This window comes from Musa acuminata, chromosome BXJ3-4, assembly GCF_036884655.1.
Source record: "Musa acuminata AAA Group cultivar baxijiao chromosome BXJ3-4, Cavendish_Baxijiao_AAA, whole genome shotgun sequence".
Classification (NCBI taxonomy): domain Eukaryota; kingdom Viridiplantae; phylum Streptophyta; class Magnoliopsida; order Zingiberales; family Musaceae; genus Musa; species Musa acuminata.
The window spans coordinates 47833675-47856008 of NC_088352.1; the positions used below are offsets into that span (position 1 = coordinate 47833675).

Here is a 22334-nt window from a genome sequence, read left to right on the forward strand (position 1 = left end):
GACACTCGGGACTGTTAATGAGCAGCGGAGGAATTTGAGGAAGCTGTTAACACCTCAAATCGAGCTGAGTCTCTGCAAACATCATCGCTAACCCTACCGCTCACAACTGTTTAATCCTAAACGACAGTATCATTCTCAGACATCACTAAAGTTCTTAAAGGATCGAAAATGCCTTTTGCTACTATACTTACCTGCACTGTTTCCTCATGTCATCATTACATTAGCAGGAGCAGGGAGGACATTAACCTGGACTCTTGTTCATGGCAGCTGCTGATTTCGCGGCTGTCCTTTCCGGGCATCTCAGAACAGCAATGCCTGCAGCATGCCTCGACTGTCAGAAAGATCGATCCGACTTCCTTGGACAAGACACATAAATAACAAGCAAAATACATAAAGGACTCTTCATGCCAATCTCCACTTCAACTCCACACCGATCAACTTCAGAAGACGACGGCAGGTTGATTGTCGTAAGTTAGACGACGTAGTTTGGGAGATCTCTCGTCTCGATTATGCCGTATTTTGGATCATAAAATCTCAGCCGTTCCTTTGATATATATATATATATATATATGAATTAATCAACGATTCGTATGTGAAGATTATTAAGATATATCGTAAAATGTAATAATAATAATAATAAGGACAGTAATAAATGCATGAGTCGCTCCACGTGGTCGCGCCCCTCACCGCAAGCCACGCGGTGCGTGCATGTGCCGGTCGACTTCGGAGGCCCGGAGAGCGACCGTCGCACCCGACCGACTGCTGGCGGTCACCAAAGCGACAACCCGAATCCATGTAAGATCCCAACAAAGGGGACATGATGGGAGCGTGTGTTTGGCTACACCACCACGTGAAAGAAACACTTCCACTCGGGAGTCGACCGCTGCAAACGGAGATTCATTTAGGCACCACGGAGATTGAAGTCCACTTGTAAGGCGGCTGAAGCCATTGGAAGCTGAAACCTCTGCCTCCCGATTTGTAGCGGTTTAGGTACGGGAAGATGCTCGCAGCGTAGAGCGGTGGTGGGTCGCGGTGTGCTCTGTCCCTGCCATGGACGTGGAGCAATCGGCGTTCACCACCTACTGTGCCATCTTTTGGCTCACAAGGCATCGGCCGGACCATTGTCAGAAAAAAGCAAAGATATGGTAAAGAGATGAACGAGGGGGCAAAATATTTCGACTTAGGGGATCACACTCCCTGTTTTGACCTCACTCGTTGGGGAGGAGATGCAAAAAAAGGTCGAGTGTTTTCACTGTCTTTTTGTCATTTGCTCTTCCTCCGTCTCCTTTTTCTTGGACGGGGTCATGGAAGAGTCGGGACGGAGGGACACGCGGCCGATGACGTACCGGTGTCTGTCGCCTAGCTTTTGACCCCCCCCGGCCGCAACGCCACTACAAGACCACCTCCTCTTCTTTACCTACTCTTCCCGTGTTTGGCAAATCATCCGCGGTATCAACTCCGTGCAGTCCGTTCCCCGCTGTCTTTAGCATCGACATGGAAGACGGCAGCCGCAGCACGGTTCACCACCAACGCTACCGCCATGGAGGAAGGGGAGGAGGACCGGTGGCCGCCCCCTTCGTGCTGAAGACGTACCGCATGGTGGACGACCCCTCCACCGACGCCGTCATCGCCTGGGGCTGCGACAACAACAGCTTCGTCGTCATCGACCCCTTTGCTTTCTCGCAGTCCCTCCTTCCCTCCCACTTCAAGCACAGCAACTTCTCCAGCTTCGTTCGCCAGCTCAACACTTATGTGAGGACAATCTCACGCGCGGCATATATTCCGTGACGAGAAGCATCGCGTTGCATGAACTCACTCGGTCTGTATGTTGTTGAACGCAGGGGTTTCGGAAGGTGGATCCGGATCGGTGGGAGTTCGCGCACGCGTCGTTCCTGAGAGGACAGATGCATCTGCTGAAGCAGATAGTGCGGAGGAACAGCGGCTGCGGGAAGAAGAAGAAGGAAGGGGGAGAGGAGGAGGAGAACGAGGAGGAAGAGGAGAGGGTGGTGGCGGAGGTAGTGAGGCTGAAACAGGAGCAGCGGAGGATAGATGAAACGGTGCAGGGGATGTGGAGGAGGGTGCAGGAGACGGAGCGCAGGCCGAGGCAGATGCTGGCCTTCCTGGTCAAGGTGGCCGGGGACCCCAAGCTGATCCACCGCCTCGGGGGGCCGGCGGCGGCCGCGGACGCGATCGAGGCAGGGGAGAAGCGGGCCCGGCTTCGATCGGGGGGCGACGAGAGGATGCTGGAGATGGAAGGCGGCAGCGGTGGTTGTTCCTTCGATGGACAGGCCATGACGGAGGGGGACGAGGAGGAGTTCCTGGGGACCATCGACTCCGTGGGGTTGTACGGCGGTCCGGCGTGGGCGGGGAGTGAGTATGGAGGGATGGAGGTGGATGTTGGTGTTGGATCAGCAGCTTATCCCTTCTCATTCCATCTGGACACAGGGTTTTAGCTCTCGGTTTGTCTTCATAATCATGGAGTCAAAATGTATCTATCTTATCCTCTTCCCTTGCTTTTTGCATCTTTCCTTCTTTCTTTCTGTTGGCATTAGCACGCAAATAAAGCTGTGCAGTTTTCCTTTGGTCTTTGGGTACATGTGAGTTCTATATATGATCAGCATATTACCTACCAAATGAGATGTTGCAAGAATGGCGTCTTCTCGATGCCGTCTTGCCACTGCAGTCCATGAGAGAACTGAAGCTGGATTTAATGGCTGAAATATTCGGTGTCCAAGTAGAACTGTTGGAGTGGGATAAGACACGGGGCACTGTTGATGGGTCCTCGTGCCGGAGGAATCGGGACGCCTGGCGAGAACCAATTTGACCCGAGTGATCGCTGGTGAGTAATGTTATCCTGTAAGTCGATGGGTTCGCAGAACCAACATGCGTTGCGAATAAACCTGAAGGGGTGTGTTGATGGAGAAAACGAGAGAATGGCTAACAAAAGGCATAAAGATGAATTGTTGGATTAATTTTATTTGTTTTTGCTTTGTTTTTCTGATAGGTTGGAAATGTACGGTAATAAATATGAACAGTGTGATGCTTTTATTCCTTCACAAAAAAGTCATCCTATCTATCTGAAAGCATAAATCCAAATGATTCTCACGTAACAGCGATTTAGTCGATTTGATTTTTGTTTGTTTCTACTTAAAAAAGAAAAGAAAAAGTAGACAGGAGAGAGACTAGTGGTAAAACTTAATTAGAAGCTAATTGGCTTGATATAGTTACCGGTACATGCTTTGTCGATCAATAAATTGAATAAGAGACATTCTCAGAAAATCAAACTTAAAAAAAAAATTGATCCACACACAATTTTTATTCATATAGATTTTCTCATCTAGATCTTCATTTATAAATATTATTTTTATATTCACCTAACATAACTCAAGATCATAATAAATTATTAATATCATAATAATTTTCAACGAATCTTTTTTAGAAACTAGAGAAAATACCTTGCTATAGTTGATATATTCTTTATGAGAAAAATATTTGACCACAAGTCTAGTTTCATGTCATTTGATATAATTATTGGGTAATTCAATAAATTTCATTTTGATTCATCGATTTAATTCTTTTTTCATCGCATCATATCACTTTTTAGAATCGTTACTTTTTATAACTGAAAATGATAATCGGTCTCTTTTTATTCTTATGTCATAATTTGATTCTTATAAATGTATCATATAATTATTAGAAATGACATATCTCTTTTCTCTTTCATATCTTCTCAAAACTGCCGGTCGTGATTGTCCTCCAAGAGACGACATCAATATCATATGAGAGTTCATCAATATTGTTTTGTTATTTACCATCATCAATTCTCTTAGTGATTTAAGTAATACTAATATCTCGAATAGAAAATGATAAAAAAATATCGATTTGTATCTCTTCGATATCCAAATTGATCTTTTGATATTTTTTACTTCAACTAATTTTGTTAGTTTCTAAGAATTTTATATTACCAGATATTACTATATTCATATTGTGATCAAGTCAATAAAATCTATATCCTCTAGATTTTTCTAGATAATAAATAATTTTTTAAAATATAGTTATTTGATCCTATATTTTTCCATGTGAATTAAAAATTCTCATCTACGTGAGATAACTCTAAATATGTATATATCTCTATTTAGGAAATATATCGGTCCATAACTCAAATGGATTGTTAGAATCAACTTACGAGGAACCCATTTAAGATATACATAATTATCTTAAGAACTTCCCCCACTTAGATATAAAAGAATAGCTCATCATATTCCTAATTATGTCCATAAGAGTATCATTTTATATTTTAGTAATATCATTCTGCTAGTACACTTGGTAAGACATACTTTAAGTTTTGTAGTATTATCAAGTCATATTGAGGATATTATCTTAGATCCCTCGAGTATCATCATATTAAGTGTAGCCAGTTCTTTTATTTATGTAGATTCTCTCTTAATATTATCTAAATCTCATAATTATGTATGTAATTATGAAATTATTTTATTGATATCATTTAGGACTAATACTTGATAAAATATTTATTATAATTTATATCCCATATATCTATTATCCTCAGTCACTTGAACAATTGTCACTCAGATAAAACTTGGTGACATAAGTTACAAATAATATTTATTAAGTATCCTTTAATCTAATTTACATCAAAATAGTTTAATAATAATAAAATAATAACTATAATAATTATTAAATATTAATCAACATAATAAGAACTCATATGATAATTATAATCATGATAAAAGATAAATAATGTCTTTATGAAAAATAAATATAACATATGAATAACTAAACAAATCCCTCAAAAATAATAATTGAAGTTTAATTATCATATGTAAAAATAAGTCATGTGAGAAAATTATAAAAGAAGACAATAATTTATTTTTTAATTATGCATGAAGCCCTAAATTAGATCGGTCAATCCTATTTAATTAGACATGTTTAAAATTAAGCTAAATTAGCCCAATTAAATAAGTCAAAAAAAAATAAAAATAATAATCAAAGTTTGATTTTTCCTAAATTTATCAAAACTTATTTAATATACTCTAAATCTAATCAAACAATTATGATAAGGTCTAATAAAAAATGTAATTAAAAATAAATCATATTGATTAATTTTATAATTGAGGACATAAGTTAAAAAATCTTAATTTGGAAGGGGTAAAACTATAATTTTGTTAGGATATAATAAAATTATATAGTTTCTTAAGGGTAGAACAATAAAAAGATTTATAAAGGTAAAATCATAATTTTAAAATCAAAACCCAAATTCTTTCCCTTTTCGCGATCGTTGCATCAGGTATGCGATGTAATTGTAATCACTGCATTCAACGATACTACATAGCCACCATAGCCATCGTAAGGTTGTTGCATCCCGCGGTGCTTTCGCTATGTATGTAGTCACTACCCATGACTAAGTTGGTAACATTCGAAGGTTGTCACATTCAACAATACTAACATGGATAGTAAGTTGTCAATGATGATCCATTGATCAAATACAATAAACCTTAAATTACCTGCAAGTAAGCAATATGATGGACTAAAAAAATATAGCAATAATATACATGAATAATTTAAGCATAATAATCAAAACCAAATAATATTTTTTTGCAAGCAAAGGGTGCTAATAAATAGGATCTAAGGTATTTGATTTCGAAAACATAGTTCTGATCTCAACTTTAATGCTACTATTATATAAAAAGCTTTAATGCTAGAAATTAAAATCAAATAACGATATATCAAATTTATGATGTGTACCTCTTGATATCATTCAGAAAGTCTTTATCTAATTTGTAGGTGTACCATCGTCGGATCCAATAGTGATAGTAATGTTGATCTGCATGGAGAATTAGACGCACCATCTCCTCTCTTTTATATTTGTCACAGCACTATTAGGAGCGATGGAATACGGACTAAGAGATATTAAGAATATCTATATTCTTAATAATCTGCTGAGTTAGTTCTTCTCTAGGAAGTTCTCTTATCAATATCATCTCCTAAGAAATCTTTTCATAATTAGATAGGATCATATAATTAGATTATCATATCTAATTAGCTTGACTTGGTTCAATGTTGAAAGTGTAAATCTTTCCCGAAGAGCTGAGGTGGAGAATTATTATGGAGAGCTGGCACGAGGCACAAGCATAGAGAGTTAGCATTAAAAGCTAGTGTGAAGAGCTTTGGAGGTAGTGAAATGATATGGGAGGATGGACCGCCTTACCCATGATGGAGTCGTCTCGCAGTGTCTCCTCAGCCATGTTAGGGATCCTGCTTGCCCCTGTTTGACCCAGATTTCCCGCTTATGGAGGGAGCGAGGATGGACCGTTGTGCCTGTGGGAGAGTCATCTCGTAGTACCTCCTTAGCTATGTTGGGGATTCCACTTGCCCTTATTTGGCTTGGGGCTTCCCGCTTGTGGAAAGAGTGAACTGGTCTGGTAGAACGGACCACCTTACCAGTGGAGGAGTCATCTCGCAGTGCCTCCTCAACCGCATCGGGGATCTTACATGATAGGTCAACGTCAGGAGATATCCCGACGTGACCCATCTGATGCTAAAGTCAAGGGGATTGGGAAGGAGAAAGTTAGCAGTATTCAGGAGAGTGTGGTGTTCACTCGCTTGCCTTTGTTTGGCTTGGGGCTTTGTTTTTATACTTGGGCGCTTGGCAGCAAGGATGAGGATTGGTGTGGGTCCCTCCTACCCAGCTTATCATGGGCCATTAATGGAGGCAGCTTATCGGTGTGCCGTCCCGAGACTGACGTCGATACTGGGTGATCAAAACGACGTTCCATGTCCGTCTTTTTAGTTGCTTTGAGTCAAGCAGGGAGTGGTCCCTTCTTCAATTATCCAAAAGGGAGATGTGGGGGAGGCGAACCATGACACTGATTATTAATGCGAGGATGTGACCTTTTCTTTAGCCATGGTATTAGCGATGAGTAAGTCTTACGATTCTTTTTAGGAAGTCGGGATAGATAGGGATCATGGGCAAATCCTTTATCGACGACTATAGGGAGTTAGTGGAAGCTCCTGTACTTTTGTTTATGTGGCCTTCTCGGCTCAGGTAGTAGGATGAGTTGGTACTGCCGGTACTTCCACCATCAACTACTAAGGCAGGTTGGTCCCGTGAATTATTAGGTTTTACTTGCAGCAACATGTGGCTTTAATTAATGGAACATCATCTTGTTAACCCAAAGCATGGCAAAGAGAGTAGTGATCTTTACGTGAACATGTGAGTGTGGCTACGAAATAGCTAGGATTTCTTCCATGTCGAGATAGTGATGTTTCCGAGTATGGCTGTAGGATTCCACATGAAACACTGCTGTTTTTAGCTGGTGACATCGATCTGCACCGGGTACATCACAACAGAAGAGGGTTAATTCTCTCTCTCTCTCTCTCTCTCAGCTTACTGCAGGTTGTATGAACTTTCTACAGCTTCTCAACAGTGAAAGGCACTGCACGATCATCTTTAGTTCCTTCGCGTCTAATGCAACACAGTACGTTGCTACACGCGTGCTTCATGACTGATATATTACAGTTGCGACGTGTTTGCAGTCCCGTTTTACATATCAACGGTGAGGTGGCATGATGATGGAGCTGCTTCTCCCTCTGCCGTTGGATTGGCGTGATGCATCGATGATGCGAGAGAAATAGTTTAAAGAGAGAGGGGCAAATACGTATTTTTGCCCCTCGCCTCAAAGAAGGGCTTTGGCGATGTTTGCTGATGCGTTTCACCGTTCAAGGGTGAGGTGGCATGACACTGCCGCTGTTTCTCCCTCTGCCGTCGGATTTGCCTGATGCAATCAGTCGGTGATACGTCCCTCGACCCGAACCTACTCCCCCTCTTCTTTCTCTCTCTCTCGCCGTCACAGTTCCATCGAACCTTAAAGCCCCACCTGCCCCAAGAATGAACCCCTTGTCTCGTCTCCTCTTCTGCGCCTTTGCTCGATTGGCTCCTCCCGTTGAAGCACGTCCGAGCCCCCCAAAGGTTCGAATTCTCTCTCTTCTCTCCGCTATCGATCGCCTTGATCCCCTAATGTTCCTGCGCCACTCGTTATGTTGTGGATGTCTTCGTTTGATTTCTGATCATTGCGTTTCTTGTAATTGTGAGCAAGAGCCCCAATCTTGGGCAAAGCAATTCGATTCTTCTGTTCTCATAGGTTTGGTGATCTGATTGCGTGTTCCAGTCATGGGTTCTTGTTCTTATAACATTTGTATTTGCTTCCCTAACCCTTATAAGTAATCATTCCCTGCATCTTTTGTGGTTCTTGTTCTTATAACATTTGTTTTTGCAAGGAGTTGGTATGCGTGATGCTTATGAAAGCTGTGATTGCATCTTTTCAGATAGTTTGAGCGTTGTTTGCTTCAGGTTGTGGAGTGCGAGGTTGTTGCACTCTTTTTTTTTATTTGAAGAAGTGAAATTATACTCAGATTTTGTACATTAAGCTATTCAATTCTATATATATATATATATATATATATATATATATATAATCCGTAGGCAAGTACCCCCCAGATATCATCAGGCACACAACCCAGGGAGATGACATATTGTACAACACCAGCGTATATATCATCATATATACATCCACAAGCCACGATGATCAAGCACCATCGTCTTCCGGATTGTTGACCCTTTCGCATTCGTCAATCCATTCGCAGTATCTGCAAAAGTCAAAACCATCATAATCCTTGTCATCGTGATGGTTGGAAATATCGTCATCCACATGTACCAGTACACGATAGACATCAACTTACATGTCGATAGGCTCGGTCAGTGCTGCACAGTAAATAAATAAAGATAAAAGATAGAGGGGTCAGATAGATGAACGTTCAAAGATAAAAGAACACACTACACAGCACTGCAAAATGCCTTTTTCTTCCCCATATATTGGACCAACATCTCTGCGTTGCAGTAGGAAAATTCTGGGCAAACCTAAACATCTTTGTGAAGCTAAAGACAAACATTTCCCATCGACCTGCTTCCCGTGGTTCATAGTTCGGTCAAAACTGGATGAGTCGAGCTATGCACCTGGAGATTCAAGGTTATGGATGAACCAACAATCTGTTCATTGGTTCACCTCAAAAACTTGTCTTTTTAAGTAGCCTCTTTTTGAGTTCTGGTTTTCTATGTTCTTAAAGGGTTTATATGACACATGTCTCATCAGCAAAAAAACAAGCACTTAAAAATGAAACCGCACATCAAAATAACTATCCACTGCTTGAGTTTTCATGGGAAAGTTTTCCTAAGGCAATGTGGTGCACAACATAGTCGGTGATTCTGTATAATGAGCAGAACTACAATTTTCTTGTCTGATAATAATAATAAGCATAAATCATATACTCTGTGACTCTGTATAATGTATAATAATAATCATAATAATAAATCATACCAGTGACAGTAGTGCTGAAGCTTTCCAGACAAATCCTGCATGAGGCTTCACCGATCAAGTTCTTCATGTCACTGCACAAAAAGGTCGATCGAAAGATTATAATCTACATTCTGCCTAAAAAACTACGAGGGAGAACGATCCTACCATTTGCAGTTCCTTTTTTCACTATTGTGCAATTGCATACATCAAAACAAGCAACCTTATAAAGAAGGGTAGGAGCAAAGCTTGGTGAAAGAATGCATTGAATGTAATATATCTCAACATACTTACATGTGACACACTCGACGCTACTGCCGTGATTGCAGAATGGGCAGCAGAAGACAGTATCGAGCTTGTCCATTCGCTTCTTAGGAGGCGGCTTTGCTCTCGACTTCCTCTTCCCCATCTTACTTCAGTAACTGCAAGAAAAGGAGCATAAATAATTCCCAAGAAAGTAATCGTTCGCAACATCGGAACCAAAGTCCGAAACCCTGGGCACTCAAAAACCTCGAAACCATCAGCACCGTGCATGCGGATCGCAAGGACAAATATCCTAATAGGAACGGAAAGGAAAGGAAAGAATCTAATATAATTAAGCGATGGACAAGGAGAATCTTAACTCACTATGAAATGAGCAAGAATCATAAAAACAACTCACGCAAACCCTAATCATAGAACCTGAAACCCTAACTCTGCCGTCAATTTAGAGCCTCAAGCTCAGAAATTAACACAGGAATAGGATACGAAACGAAGGATCTAATAAAATTAAGCGATGGAAAAGGAGAATATAATCTTAACTCACTGAGAAATAAGCCAGAATCATAAAAACAACTCGCGGGAGACGAAAATCCACGATGGGGGAAAAAAATTAAACGAAACCTAATTACAGAACCTGAAGCTCTAATTAAGCAGTCAAATTAGAAACGGAGGATCGAAATCGATCGAGTGGTGGAAAGGGAGTAGAGTCACAAAATCACCTCAAATCCTCGCAGGGGCTTTCCCTCCTCTTCTTGAGAGATCGAGGAATCGAACCGCGGAGGAGTGGTGGACGAGGCGGTTTATATAGGGAGCACGTCGGCAACGTGGCCAGCTGAAGTGGGCCGTAGCTTAAGTGGGCGGTAGCTTAGTGGGCCGTATGATAAGCCCGAGTTACTAATAAACATTTTTTCCTTCTTATAAAGAACATCGATATGGAAAAGATTTAGAAATATTAGGACAAATATGACATCAATATTAGATTAATGAGGTTAATGTAGATCCACAGGGTAGCATGAGTATACTAAGTAGTAAAGCATTATTTTAATTAAGAGTCATCTTAGGTTTGAAGAGCTCTGCTGATATGTTGTCTTCTGTTTAATGTGATATTTGATCTTTAATGACATAGTTGTAAAAACTATAGAGAGAGAAACCAGAACACAAAGGAAATATGCATTAGTACAAAGGAAGCAGAGTAACTTAACCAGAATGTTCCTTGATAGCTTAAATGAAGATTGATTACAGAGTGGGAAAGCAAACTTGGGCAGTAGCAATTTTGTCAATTGGCATCCACCATTGTGGCATTTAAATACTTCCAACTTAAAGATTAAAAAGAAAAAATGTCAACTACCTGAAAGAGGGATGGAGGTTGTTTGGTGGAAACCATTAGATGGTCTCCTGTGCCTCTCTCTCTCTCTCTCTCTCTCTCTCTCTCTGTGGAAACATCAGAGAATGGATAATAACATGAGCTTATAGTGTTTCCAGAGTATGAAGTCTCTTCAGATCAATCAGGAATCAGTTCTGGTCCTTGAGCTTCCAAGAGTAAGCTCCAGGTCATCTGATCCACATTCCTCATGGATTCTCTCCCCCTCCCAAGGCTTCACTAATGTCGCTGTTGGGTTATCATCAGTGGTGCTGCTACCAAATGCAAACTCCTGAGAAATGCCATCGGAAATTTGAATACCAACATTGTGTGGCATACCAGGTAAGGCGGGGGAGCTGGTACCACTCTGCCCCGGTGTCCACATTCTCGAGGACCCCCCACCTGAAAAACTGAATGGGTTTGATGAAACAAGGCTGAAGGTGGGAGATGAAGGAGACACGGTCTCGATCTGGAGTCCAGCAATCCAAGCAGGATCTGGAATGACTTGATGACCATGAATCGGTGGAGTCGAATTCGGTAGGAAAGTGTAGCTTGTATTGGTCCATGATGGTTGAGCATTTGAACCATCCCAGTCACACTTGATATGGGGAGTCTGAGCAGTTGGGGAACTCAGTGGTGGAGTTACAGGAGCACTTATCGACCCACCATGCATGGAGAAAGGATGTTGGTGTAGAAACCTGGTTAGGTCACTGGTGGAAGTCCATGAAAGATTCTTAAGCCATGGGATGAGGGAGTTTGCATCAGCAGCATTGATAGAATTGTTCGTAGCAACAATGTAGGATGAAGATGCAGGACTTGCATAGGATGAAGAGGCGGGGCTGGGGTTGTATGAAGTACATGGGCTTGGCTGGTTAGAAGAGTATGGGCTGTGTGAATTTGAACCGCCTACTATATCCATATGCTCTGCTGGAGGCTTACACCCCTGCAATAAAAAAATGCGAAACCCATAGTTAGAGATAAAGCAATTCCATGAGAAGACCTGAAAATAATATATCAGCATTCGAGGACTCAAATTAGCAGTCAAAAGACATTCACAGCTGATGCAAAAGATGAAATAAGCTGCATCCTACATAGAATGCTTGGATCCTGATCGATGGTTTGAGAACTCAAGATAGATTTAATGGACAATAACTCACACAGGTTTATTTGTTCGCAGTTGCAAAGATCTCATCAATGAGCTAAAGCTAAACTAGAACTTCCAGACATCAGATAGTAGTACTACAGTAAAACGACTCAGAAGCACAATCTTCCAGAATGAGAGGCATAAACAAGTAAATGCAAGACATAAATACCGTGGAGTTGAAATAAATAAATAATATATGACAAAATATGATGTAAAATAAATAAAACAAAATGACAGTTGAGTGATGAGAAAGCTGTTTATGTGCTGCAGACAAAACTGGTGAGCTTCTTCCACCCTTTTCTGGCACTGAAACACTTTGGCCTCTTCCATTGGTTTCAATTGTTCTGTGTTGACTGTGAAATATCATAGGAAACCAATGGCTTTTACCTTGGAGACAAGAGGGAAATCAAAGGAAAAATAAAGAGGAACATAGATTATCCTTTCAATATTTTAGAGCAACTGCATTGCTCTAAAATGCTCGCCAAAAGCTTTTGACTTGTTTCGACTGTGAATTGTTGCAACTTATAGATAATATCAATCTAAGAAGTGCTAACCACTAATTAACTCATCAAAGTTGTACAATTTTCGCAAACTTGTTGTCACATAGATCAAGTACAAACCTAGCAAGGAAATGTCTTTGGAAATGCTCCGTAGAGGTTCTTTCGATACAATGCACATCACATGTAGCTTACAAGATCGAAGAATCCAAAGAGGACTGACTTGTTTGAAGAATAAAAACCAGGGCTCTATTGATTGAAGAACAGAAAGGGGGACAATCCAATCATTTCGATGCTACTGAACTTGAGTTCAACACACGATGACACAGCATACATATGTTCCTCGAAGCAAAAATCCATTCGCATAAGCTGTCTCAAAAGGATGAAATCAGACTATGTTTTTACCGGTGGTAAAGGAACATACAAAGATGCAAACTTTTCTTCTGGGTAGCCGAGTAGGTATTAGATCCCTAGAAATTAAAACCTTCATTCATTTGTGAAGAAAGAATTCAAGAAAAGGAAGCCCATGTGATCCAGACCGAGCCCCAGGTCACATGAGACAATGAGCTGCATGAGGCGCGCAGATCGGACGATCTTCGCTAACCTGCGCCGGTGGAAGCCAATCTCGACCAGAACTTCACCGACGCAGCGGCGCGTGCGCCGGCTTTCGATTATTTTGGTAATTATAATATAGGGGGAAAAAAGAGAGGGATGGGGACCTTGCGATACGTGGTGCCGTCGGGCTCGACGGACCATCCGGCCTCGTCGCATAGGGCCTTGAGAACCTCGTTGTTGTCGCAGTGTTTGGGAAGCTTGTAGTTGCCGTACATCCGCAGGCCCGTGTAGATCTTGGCCGCGACCGCCCGCCGCCGCCGCTCCCTCCGCCGGTTGTTCTCCCTCTCCCTCCACGTCGGCATCCTCGTCCCCGACGTCATCCCCTGCCCACCTCGTCAACTCGGACGATTCCACCCCCCGCGCCTCGATCGATCTGGCCTCGACCCAACACGGTGTGTTTCGGTCGCCCGATCCCGTCCGTCGCGAGCTCCCCAAAGAAGAATAGATGGAAATAAGGAGGAAGAAGAAGAAGGGGTTGGGGCTCTGAGGAGGTCGGGGCGGGGGCGGCCGCGGGCACGTCCGGAGTCAGAGGAAACAGGAGGAGTCCGACTCCCGGTTCCTCCTCGAGATGAGTCAAATGCAGGTGCTGCTAGTTATCACCCCTTCTTTTCTGATTAATTACGAAAAAGGTAACTAGGACCACCCACTCAATTACCTGCCTTACGATTCGACCCGGCTACTGGGATCCACATTATGATGTTTATCATCAACAATAATAAGTTCGTGTGAGACTTAGTGTGGAACGTTCGGAAGCTGGGAAGGGGACGGAGGAGAAAACGGCAGCGGCATCGGGAGGCAGAAGTCGGTGACTGCAACTTCTGGCCGCAGACGACATCATTCGCCCGCTGAAAAGAGGGACTGCGGAGCGGCAGGTGGTGTTCGCCCATTTCGATATACGATCCGCACCTGACGACAAGAACGCAGGGTGGGACGCTGCTAGGAAAGTGAGTCACGGTCAAACAGGAGAGCTTTCCCGGCTCTCGAGGTGGCGCATGGTACACGGAAAAGCGACGCCGCCTGCCACCGACACCACGCAGATGGAAGCAGTCCTGTTCATCAGAGCCTAAGCTGCAGGCTCGGTGGGTGACGACGACGGCAGATAGCACCAAATCTGAGTTCGCTGGCAACGTAACCGCGTACATGCAGCGAAGAAGGCAGAAGACGTCTTCGTGACGTCATCCGCGACTTCCTGTCTGAGACGGCACAGCGTCTTTTATTTTGCGAGGCCAAATCAATGAGACTGGAGCGGAGAAGCGGGACTGGGGCCCAGCCGCCTCTCGAGTGGGTCCGGCACGGGCGGACGTCGGAGGCGAAGCGGGTGGTTCTTGGTCGGGTTGGCTCGCTAGCGCTGCGGTGGGACCAGCCAGCGGCGGCGTTTACGGCGCAGGGTGTACGGCGGAGGACGAGGAGCGGCGCCAGGTCGAGTCGGGGCGGGCGGGTGGGGGGGACCACGGAGCACGACACACCCACCTCGTCCACCACGTGATCGGCGCCAGGGGAGGGGAGGAGGGGCCCAACCAGGAGCGGGAGCGCCATGGGACTACGCGAGGATAGAGACGAAGGAGAAGGGGACCACAACACGGAAAGATGGGCGGCGCTAATGCAGCGGCGGGGTTACATGCCTCCAGGCGGGTGAAGTCGCCACCCCCGAGGCAAGAAACACACACCACCTACACTTGATCGAGATACGGAGAAGCATCCAGTGGAAACGTTGGAAGAGTTTCTGCAGCAGGCGATGATCTCTCTCTCTCTCTCTCTCTCTCTCTCTCTCTCTCTCTCTCTGTGTATGCTAGTGCAACATTCTCGGACACTCCTACGCCATTACTGTCATTCTTACGAGACCACAACCGAGAACGAAGACGATGACTCCTTGAGGTGGTACCTCATGGGGCGACAATGGGCCTGAAATCCACCTAATGGAGCGACAATGGACCTAGAAAGAGCCATTAATGGGGCATCAGCAGCCCATAAACCTCAGCCGATGAAGTCCATTCGGCTGCATGCAAGCACGCAGGGATTCTTGCATGTTAATATTAATTTTGAGCTAGACTCATCTCGATTCACATGTAGATCTCAAAATAAAATGTCCATAACTACGATGGATGGTGATATTATGTACATATTTGTTTCGATCCAGTACATGAATTAAGCTTATATTCTAAGTTATGCAAATTCAACACTAGATGTGGATAGTTTTGGCATGGATCGAGTCGAGTCGAGATCACATGGTCCACAAAGATACCTCACATATTCCTCCTTCCACACCATGAAACATGGGTGAGCTGTTTCCACAAACAAAGAGAGACAGAGAGAGAAGAGTATAAGGTTGGCAGCATAGTGATCACTTTGGATGATGATGGTGTGCAGTGCAGACACTTACGTATCTTTTGTGCATATGTGGCCATTTGATGTCACAAACTGGGGGGGGGGGGGGGGGGGGGGGGGGGTCTAATCAACTTCCTCCCAAACCTGCATGTGTGAATGAAATCACATCACCAAATGATGAGGCTTCGGTGGATTCCAGGACACACCAGATATGATGATATGTAAAGGAATCCGGATAAGTTTTCCTCGTAGGCAAGTGATTGTGATTGATTAATTAGATAAAATGTGTTCCTTCGTTCTTAAGATCAATTACATTTTCTTTCTTTAAGAACAATGATGTCGGACAATTAATTACTTGGGGGGATTTTGTCTCTCCCTTTCCATCCATCATTAAGAAACACTTCCCTCCGGAGGTGTCTTCCACGCTGAATCAACTCCGCAATCTGCGCCACAGTTGTGCCCAGAACTATTTATGTGGTTAGGAAGAGGCATGAGGAACATGAACTTGCATTTGCTTGGAAGGAAGAGCTTCTTCTTGTTCCTTCCGTGAACTCATTTCTTGAATCTAATGAGGACAAAGGCAAGCTATTTCTTGGCATCTATTTAGTGTATATTATATCGACTACATGAAAATGCCAATACTTTGGATTAAACTAATATGAATTGAATGGTTGGTTTGATGAGTTCCAAAGTGTGACTACTGGAAATGGAGTGAGCGTGGGGGAAGAAAGGTTGAGACAACGGAGGTACGACCACAATAACACATATCCATTTGACTACGCCAATTAGCTACCTCCCCACGCTTCTCAATTCTCTCACTCCCTTCTTTGTCTTTGTTGTGCCATCTATTCTCCATCAGCATCCCCAGAGAGAGAGAGAGAGAGGGATGTTCATCACCTTCATCGATATAAGGCCACACCATGACTTAACACACACACACACAGACATATACACATACCTCTCCTCCATGGCTTCATACAACAAGACGTCAACGCCACTTCTGCTCGTCTACCTTCTCCTTCTTGCACCAACTCCGCAGGCACGAAAGCTGATCCACTTGGGGAAGGGGAAGGTTCCCTCGAAAGCTGATTTGATGCAGAGCGTTCTCCCACCACCATCTCCTCCGAGCAGCAGTCATGGCGCCAGCGAAAACGACACGAAGGAGATGGCGCGCTCCGTCCCCAGCCCCGGCGTCGGCCATTAGCTTCATCATCAGATTCTCTCTTTTCTCCGACAGACTTTGACGACATTTATTTCACTCAAAAATTTTGTATTATTGATCGATACAGTTTTTCTTTCCATCACTCAACGCTGCAAATCTCAATCTATCTATCAAAGTCAACACAGCATTTCCGTTCTCGACTACTAATCCAACCCTCTGTAGCCTAATCTTAAAGCTGTGGCTGTTGTTCATAGAATTACAATCAGCAGCATGTTTATGACAGCAATTAACACTAATATCGATGCAAGCATTTGTAGACCTGTAAGGCGGAGATATCTTCTCGTTTCCTTCATGATTCGTGTTTCTGGGATCCAACGGCAAAGCGCATGGATTTGTAGTGCTTAAATTTCACATATGCCACCGCGCAATCTTCCGTTAGAATGTGAGGGGATTTACAGAAGAGGGTAATTTTGGTAATTCGCTGTTGTGTCTGCTTTGAGATTGATGCGATCGATTAGGTAACAAAACGAGGGAAAAAACATGGACATATATGACATACATATAATTAAATAATATTTATTATTTAATTATGAATTTAAAAAAAAAATAAAAAAATGTCTTAAGTCGAAAGTTCAATAATACTTATACTAAAAAAATCACCCTATTAATACTAGTCTATTGCTCTCAACATAATATCAAGTATCTCATGCATCCACGTATATACAAAATAAGATGTACCATCATCATCTTGAATATAACCACGATGCATTTTGGAAAGTAAACAGATAAATTGCATGATAAATTTTATTATATATCGTAAATCTTAATTTATTTAAGTTTATATTGTATGCATAACTCATCAATTCTAAACCACTATAAAATTTTCTAGTGTTCGTTCTATATTTTTATGATTTGCTGCACTATTCTATTGTTTCTATATATTAATTTATTATCTATATTCTAATTTTATTACTGCTCATGAGCTGACACTGGGACAAGCCCACCACTAACTTAGCCTGCATAGCCAATGTATGGATTGAGCCCACATAGTCAGCTCACTGGAGGCTTATACAGAATTGGGTCTCTCAAATCTGCGCTGGGTGCAAAGCTTGGGCTCAATCATAATGAGGTCGGGTTTGATAGCATTGAAGGATGTGGCAATAGTCAACACCGTGGTCAACGTCGTCGTGGTAGTGGTCAATGATGATGCGGCAATAGTCAACCCCGGTCAATGATGACGTGGCACAATAAGTGATGGCAAGGCAGTTTTTTTTTTTTGTGTAGATTGTGATGTAGTCCGCTGTGTCAATGGTCATCACCGACTGTTGCAACTCGGTGGTGACGTGGTGTGGTCAACGTTGACATGATCGATGACGTGGCATGGTGACATGACAATAAATCTAAATTCGATAGCAATTTTCTTGTTATTTAACAATAAATATTTTACATAAAATAAGGATTAAAGGTCAAATAAAACTCTAAACATGAATATTTACACATGATTCCTACACTATAATATAATACGTAAATCTCTTCTATCCTTGTCTGATAGCCCCCAAAGTGCAGTCCTTAACAGTTACAGGTCAAGAAATTTATATTTAGACGAAAGTAATGAAATTAACCGATTTTAAATGGATTTATCAAAGAAACTATTATTGCTGACCTTTCCACCACCTTTTCGACAGTGATGCACAGAGGCCGAAATGCTTTAGTAGGTGGGATAAGGTTTAGATGTTAGCTTCGTCCGCTGTGGAAGACACAGTCGATCCCTTCCCTCTTTCCTCTCTGGTTCTTTCCCTCTTTCGCTGGCGTGGTGGTGACTGTAGCCATTCCGATCCCTCCGCATGGATGTGCCATCCTACATAACCATCGGCGGCTGGTTCATCCAAGTGATCTTCGACAAGTTCCTCTCCTCTAAGCTCCAAACATGGGCGGCCAACTCCGGCATAGGCAACGACCTCGACAAGCTGCGAGTTGCGATGCTCAGGATTCGATCGGTACTCAGCAGCGCAGAGAAAACCCAATCCGACGGCTTGGTCGGGTGGATGAAGGAGCTCAGAGACGTCGCTTATGATGCCGAAGACCTTCTCGACGAGTTAGAATATCGCCGCCTTCAACAGCAACTGGACGGTGAAAGCAGCAGTCCGGTGAGTGCTTTCCTTGTCTCCAACTTGGAGGCTGCTAGGGATGTGGCCACCCGAGCCGGTGGCCTCCTTTCTTCAAGTTTCTTTAGCTTCAAAGGCGGCGGCAGCGCCTCCAACCAGGAGGCAGCTGCTGCTTCCTCGGCTCCCAGAACATGTAGCAATTCGAGGCCCCCGGGCACTCCTGAACTGGCATGGGATAGGATCACTAAAGCTAGAATAAGAAGCGTAATCGAAAGGTTGGATCACGTGAGTTGTTGTGTGAGCGAGACCATCACACTCTTTAAATTGGATCGCTGCAGTAGCGGCCCGAAGCAAAGCACCAGAAAAGGCGCAACCAGCTCACTGATCAGCACCAAGGTGTTCGGACGAGAGGACGAAGTCAGAAATCTAATTGACCTGCTGCTGCTGATGAGATCCAACGATGAACCAGTCTCGGTTCTCCCCGTAGTCGGCATTGGAGGGGTTGGAAAAACTACTCTCGCACAACTTGTCTATAATGATCCTAAAATCGTTCGGCATTTTGAGCTGAGGATGTGGGTCTGCGTCTCTGATAGCTTCGATGATACCGAGCTCACGAGAGAGATCCTAGAATGTGCATCATCCGGTGATTATCTTCAGCACCCAAGTGTCACCAACTTTAATCGGCTTCAAACAGCGATCAAGGATCAGGTAGCGTGGAAGAGGTTTCTGCTCGTCCTGGATGATGTGTGGAATGACGAGAGGAATAATAGGCTATCTGAGATGGAAAGATGGGATAAGCTTTTAGCTCCTCTGAAAGCAGGAAAAAGTGGCAGCAAGATCTTGGTGACAACACGATCGGGAACGGTGTCTGAGACATTAGGTACGATGCACTCGATCGATTTGAAGGGTCTGAGAGATCAAGACTGCTGGTCCTTGATCAAGGAACACACGTTTCGTGATGCGAATCACGAAGAACAACTCAAATTGGAGAGGATTGGAAGCGAAGTCGCTCAACAACTGAAGGGGTTGCCTCTCGCAGCAAAGGCAATCGCAAGGTTACGAAAGAACAAGATGGATGCCGAAGAATGGAACTCAGTTTTGGTGAGAAATGACATCTGGGATCATATCATACCAATCCTAAAACCGAGTTACTATAACCTACCCGCTCACTTGCAGCGGTGCTTCGCGTATTGCAGCATATTCCCCAAAGGTTGGAAGTTCGAGTCTGATGACTTGATTCACCTTTGGATGGCACAAGGGTACATCCAACCCCGAAACAAGAATGTGAGGATGGAGGATGCAGGACAAGACTACATGAATGACTTGATGCGCAGATCATTCTTCCAAGTGCAGAATAAGGAATTCGTCACACTCTATGGCATACATGACCCACTGCACGATCTGGCACAGTCTGTTTCCGGAGATGAATGCATCATAGTCGAAGACGATGAACCCACCAACATTCCACCATCCGTGCGTCACCTATCCATCAAGGCCGAAAAGCTTGTCATGGTTAAAGATGTGTACCACCACCACCTTCATAACCTGCGCACTCTAATTTCCTTCAGCGGAGTCCTCCGGTCGGGCCTCGATGATGGTCTTCTTGTAGATGTCCTCAGGGATTTGAAACACATAAGGGTATTGGATCTGTCTCACTGCAAGATGGATAATCTGCCAGAAGTAATATGCCAGTGTATACATTTGCGCTTCCTGAATCTTTCGTCAACTTCGATTCAGTGTTTGCCGGAATCTCTGTGCAGGCTTTACCATCTACAAGTGCTGAACCTGAACGGATGCAGGCTTCGTAGTTTACCTCGGGACATGAAGAACCTGGTAAGTTTGCGGCATCTTACTGCGGCTGATCAATTAATTTCCGACATAGCAGAGATCGGGAGACTGACCTGCCTTCAGAGATTACAAGTTTTCAAAGTTAGAACCGAAGCTGGGTATACGATAAGAGAGTTGAGGGACCTGAACGAGCTTCGAGGATCCCTTTACGTGAGGAATCTAGAGAATGTGGAGAGTAAGAACAAGGCAAGTGAGGCCATGTTAAACGGCAAAGAGCATCTTAGTGTTCTGCAGTTACAATGGCAATCCGGTGAAAGGAATCAGGTGGTGGATGATGACGATGATGAAGTTCTTGAAGGCCTTCGGCCACATCCAAATCTCAAGAGGCTAGAGATCATGGGCTGTAGAGGTGCCACATATCCCAGCTGGTTAAAGACCCAATGGCTCACCGATCTCAACATCATCTATCTAAGTGGTTGCAGGCGCTGGGAATCCCTCCCCCCTCTCGCTCAGCTGCCTTCGCTGAAGGTACTCTGGATACAGGGGTTGCATGCAACGAAGAGCATTGGCTGGGAGCTCTTGGGTCCTGGTCGCGAGGTTTTTAGACGCCTGGAGGAGCTGGTGCTCGATGGCATGCCCGAGCTCGAAGAGTTTTTGGGAGACGGACGATTCTTTCCACATCTCCAGAGTGTGGTGATCAAGGACTGCAACAAGCTCAAGATATTGCCTCCCTTACCTTGCAATCTTACGGAATTAACCGTTTTGGATCATGGATTCTGGATACCGTACTTTGATGACACCAGGACGGCACCAGTTGGATCAATAGTTTCATCACTATGCATCTACAATTGCCCTGTGCTCATCGCTGGATTCTGTGTATCACTGAAGGAAGAAGACAGCTTGTCATCGCTGCAAACTCTCAGCGTCGGTGACATCTCGTTGCTCACAGGACTAACCGTTAGCAAAAACCTTGCCTCCCTTCAAAATCTAGAAATCCACAATTGCCTCGAGATAACTTCCTTGACAACCGAGCAGGAAAAGGCATTTGAGGATCTCACCTTCCTCCGAACTCTGTGCTTCAACGGTTGTGCCAATCTCCGGTCCCTCCCGAACTTACGAGGTCTTCGCTACCTGAAGAAGTTAATCGTCTCAAACTGCCCTCAGATGCAGTCATTGCCGAAGAAGGGACTGCCTTCTTCGCTGAAGGTGTTGGAAATCGCATCATGTCATCCCCTGCTCAAGGGGCGCTGCGGAAAGGAAGGTGGCAGCAACTGGGAAAGTATCAGGCACATCCCTCGAATCGAGATTGATGGAGAGGTGATACAAGAAGAAGCCGGTGGAAATTAACAAGGATTCAGTCGATTCACTGCTCTCTATTCGGCCATGAGATGGATACAACTCTGACATGATTTCTCCTGTATATTTTTCTATATACACAATACAAACAAAATACACATACATATAAAAAAAATGGATATGTATTACTCAATTGAAATGCTTAGATCTAAATTAATAATAATAGATCCATCAAGTCCTATAAAATAATTCACTCTTCTTTCTCATCAATCTCACTAAAATAAAATGGCATGTGATCCGCGTGGATCTCCTTTTTCATTTCAAACATATCGATTATTTATTGGGTCGGGCACGATAAGTATGAGAGAATGCGACTTTCTGCCAATAATGAAAAGAAAGACACCGCCGGTGGT

The 22334-nt window shown here is 43.6% G+C and overlaps 4 protein-coding genes across 4 annotated transcripts; 2 read left to right on the plus strand and 2 right to left on the minus strand.

The window, feature by feature from the left end:
- Nucleotides 1-1279: 1279 nt before the first annotated feature.
- Nucleotides 1280-2582, plus strand: LOC135635918 (heat stress transcription factor C-2b-like). Its single transcript, XM_065147383.1, has 2 exons — nucleotides 1280-1752; nucleotides 1842-2582. The coding sequence occupies exons 1-2, from the start codon at nucleotides 1495-1497 to the stop codon at nucleotides 2451-2453; spliced, it is 870 nt and encodes a 289-aa protein (XP_065003455.1). The 5' UTR covers nucleotides 1280-1494; the 3' UTR covers nucleotides 2454-2582.
- Nucleotides 2583-8448: 5866 nt separating this feature from the next.
- LOC135634633 (transcription elongation factor 1 homolog) lies at nucleotides 8449-9786 on the minus strand. The gene is made up of 5 exons (XM_065145079.1): nucleotides 9672-9786; nucleotides 9500-9506; nucleotides 9393-9463; nucleotides 8758-8779; nucleotides 8449-8664 (listed from the first exon to the last, which is right to left on the minus strand). The coding sequence occupies exons 1-5, from the start codon at nucleotides 9775-9777 to the stop codon at nucleotides 8604-8606; spliced, it is 267 nt and encodes an 88-aa protein (XP_065001151.1). The 5' UTR covers nucleotides 9778-9786; the 3' UTR covers nucleotides 8449-8603.
- A 1036-nt stretch (nucleotides 9787-10822) lies between these two features.
- On the minus strand, nucleotides 10823-13804 carry LOC103982288 (protein BZR1 homolog 2). The gene is made up of 2 exons (XM_009399179.3): nucleotides 13350-13804; nucleotides 10823-11932 (listed from the first exon to the last, which is right to left on the minus strand). The coding sequence occupies exons 1-2, from the start codon at nucleotides 13563-13565 to the stop codon at nucleotides 11135-11137; spliced, it is 1014 nt and encodes a 337-aa protein (XP_009397454.2). The 5' UTR covers nucleotides 13566-13804; the 3' UTR covers nucleotides 10823-11134.
- Nucleotides 13805-18467: 4663 nt separating this feature from the next.
- LOC103983322 (putative disease resistance protein RGA3) lies at nucleotides 18468-22073 on the plus strand. The gene has a single exon (XM_009400544.3). The coding sequence runs from the start codon at nucleotides 18577-18579 to the stop codon at nucleotides 21970-21972; it is 3396 nt and encodes a 1131-aa protein (XP_009398819.2). The 5' UTR covers nucleotides 18468-18576; the 3' UTR covers nucleotides 21973-22073.
- The last annotated feature ends 261 nt before the right edge of the window (nucleotides 22074-22334 follow it).

What these genes read in the sequence shown, in the direction of transcription:
- LOC135634633 (XM_065145079.1), bottom strand. Translation starts at nt 9,777, where the DNA reads ATGGGGAAGAGGAAGTCGAGAGCAAAGCCGCCTCCTAAGAAGCGAATG. An exon ending in CTTCAGCACTACTGTCACTG is followed by an intron (nt 8,780 to 9,392) that starts GTATGATTTATT and finishes TTTACTGTGCAG; the next exon opens with CACTGACCGAGCCTATCGAC. An exon ending in CTGACCGAGCCTATCGACAT is followed by an intron (nt 8,665 to 8,757) that starts GTAAGTTGATGT and finishes TGACTTTTGCAG; the next exon opens with ATACTGCGAATGGATTGACG.
- LOC103983322 (XM_009400544.3), top strand. Translation starts at nt 18,577, where the DNA reads ATGGATGTGCCATCCTACATAACCATCGGCGGCTGGTTCATCCAAGTG.
- LOC103982288 (XM_009399179.3), bottom strand. Translation starts at nt 13,565, where the DNA reads ATGACGTCGGGGACGAGGATGCCGACGTGGAGGGAGAGGGAGAACAAC. An exon ending in ACGGCACCACGTATCGCAAG is followed by an intron (nt 11,933 to 13,349) that starts GTCCCCATCCCT and finishes TTTTTATTGCAG; the next exon opens with GGGTGTAAGCCTCCAGCAGA.
- LOC135635918 (XM_065147383.1), top strand. Translation starts at nt 1,495, where the DNA reads ATGGAAGACGGCAGCCGCAGCACGGTTCACCACCAACGCTACCGCCAT. An exon ending in TTCGCCAGCTCAACACTTAT is followed by an intron (nt 1,753 to 1,841) that starts GTGAGGACAATC and finishes TGTTGAACGCAG; the next exon opens with GGGTTTCGGAAGGTGGATCC.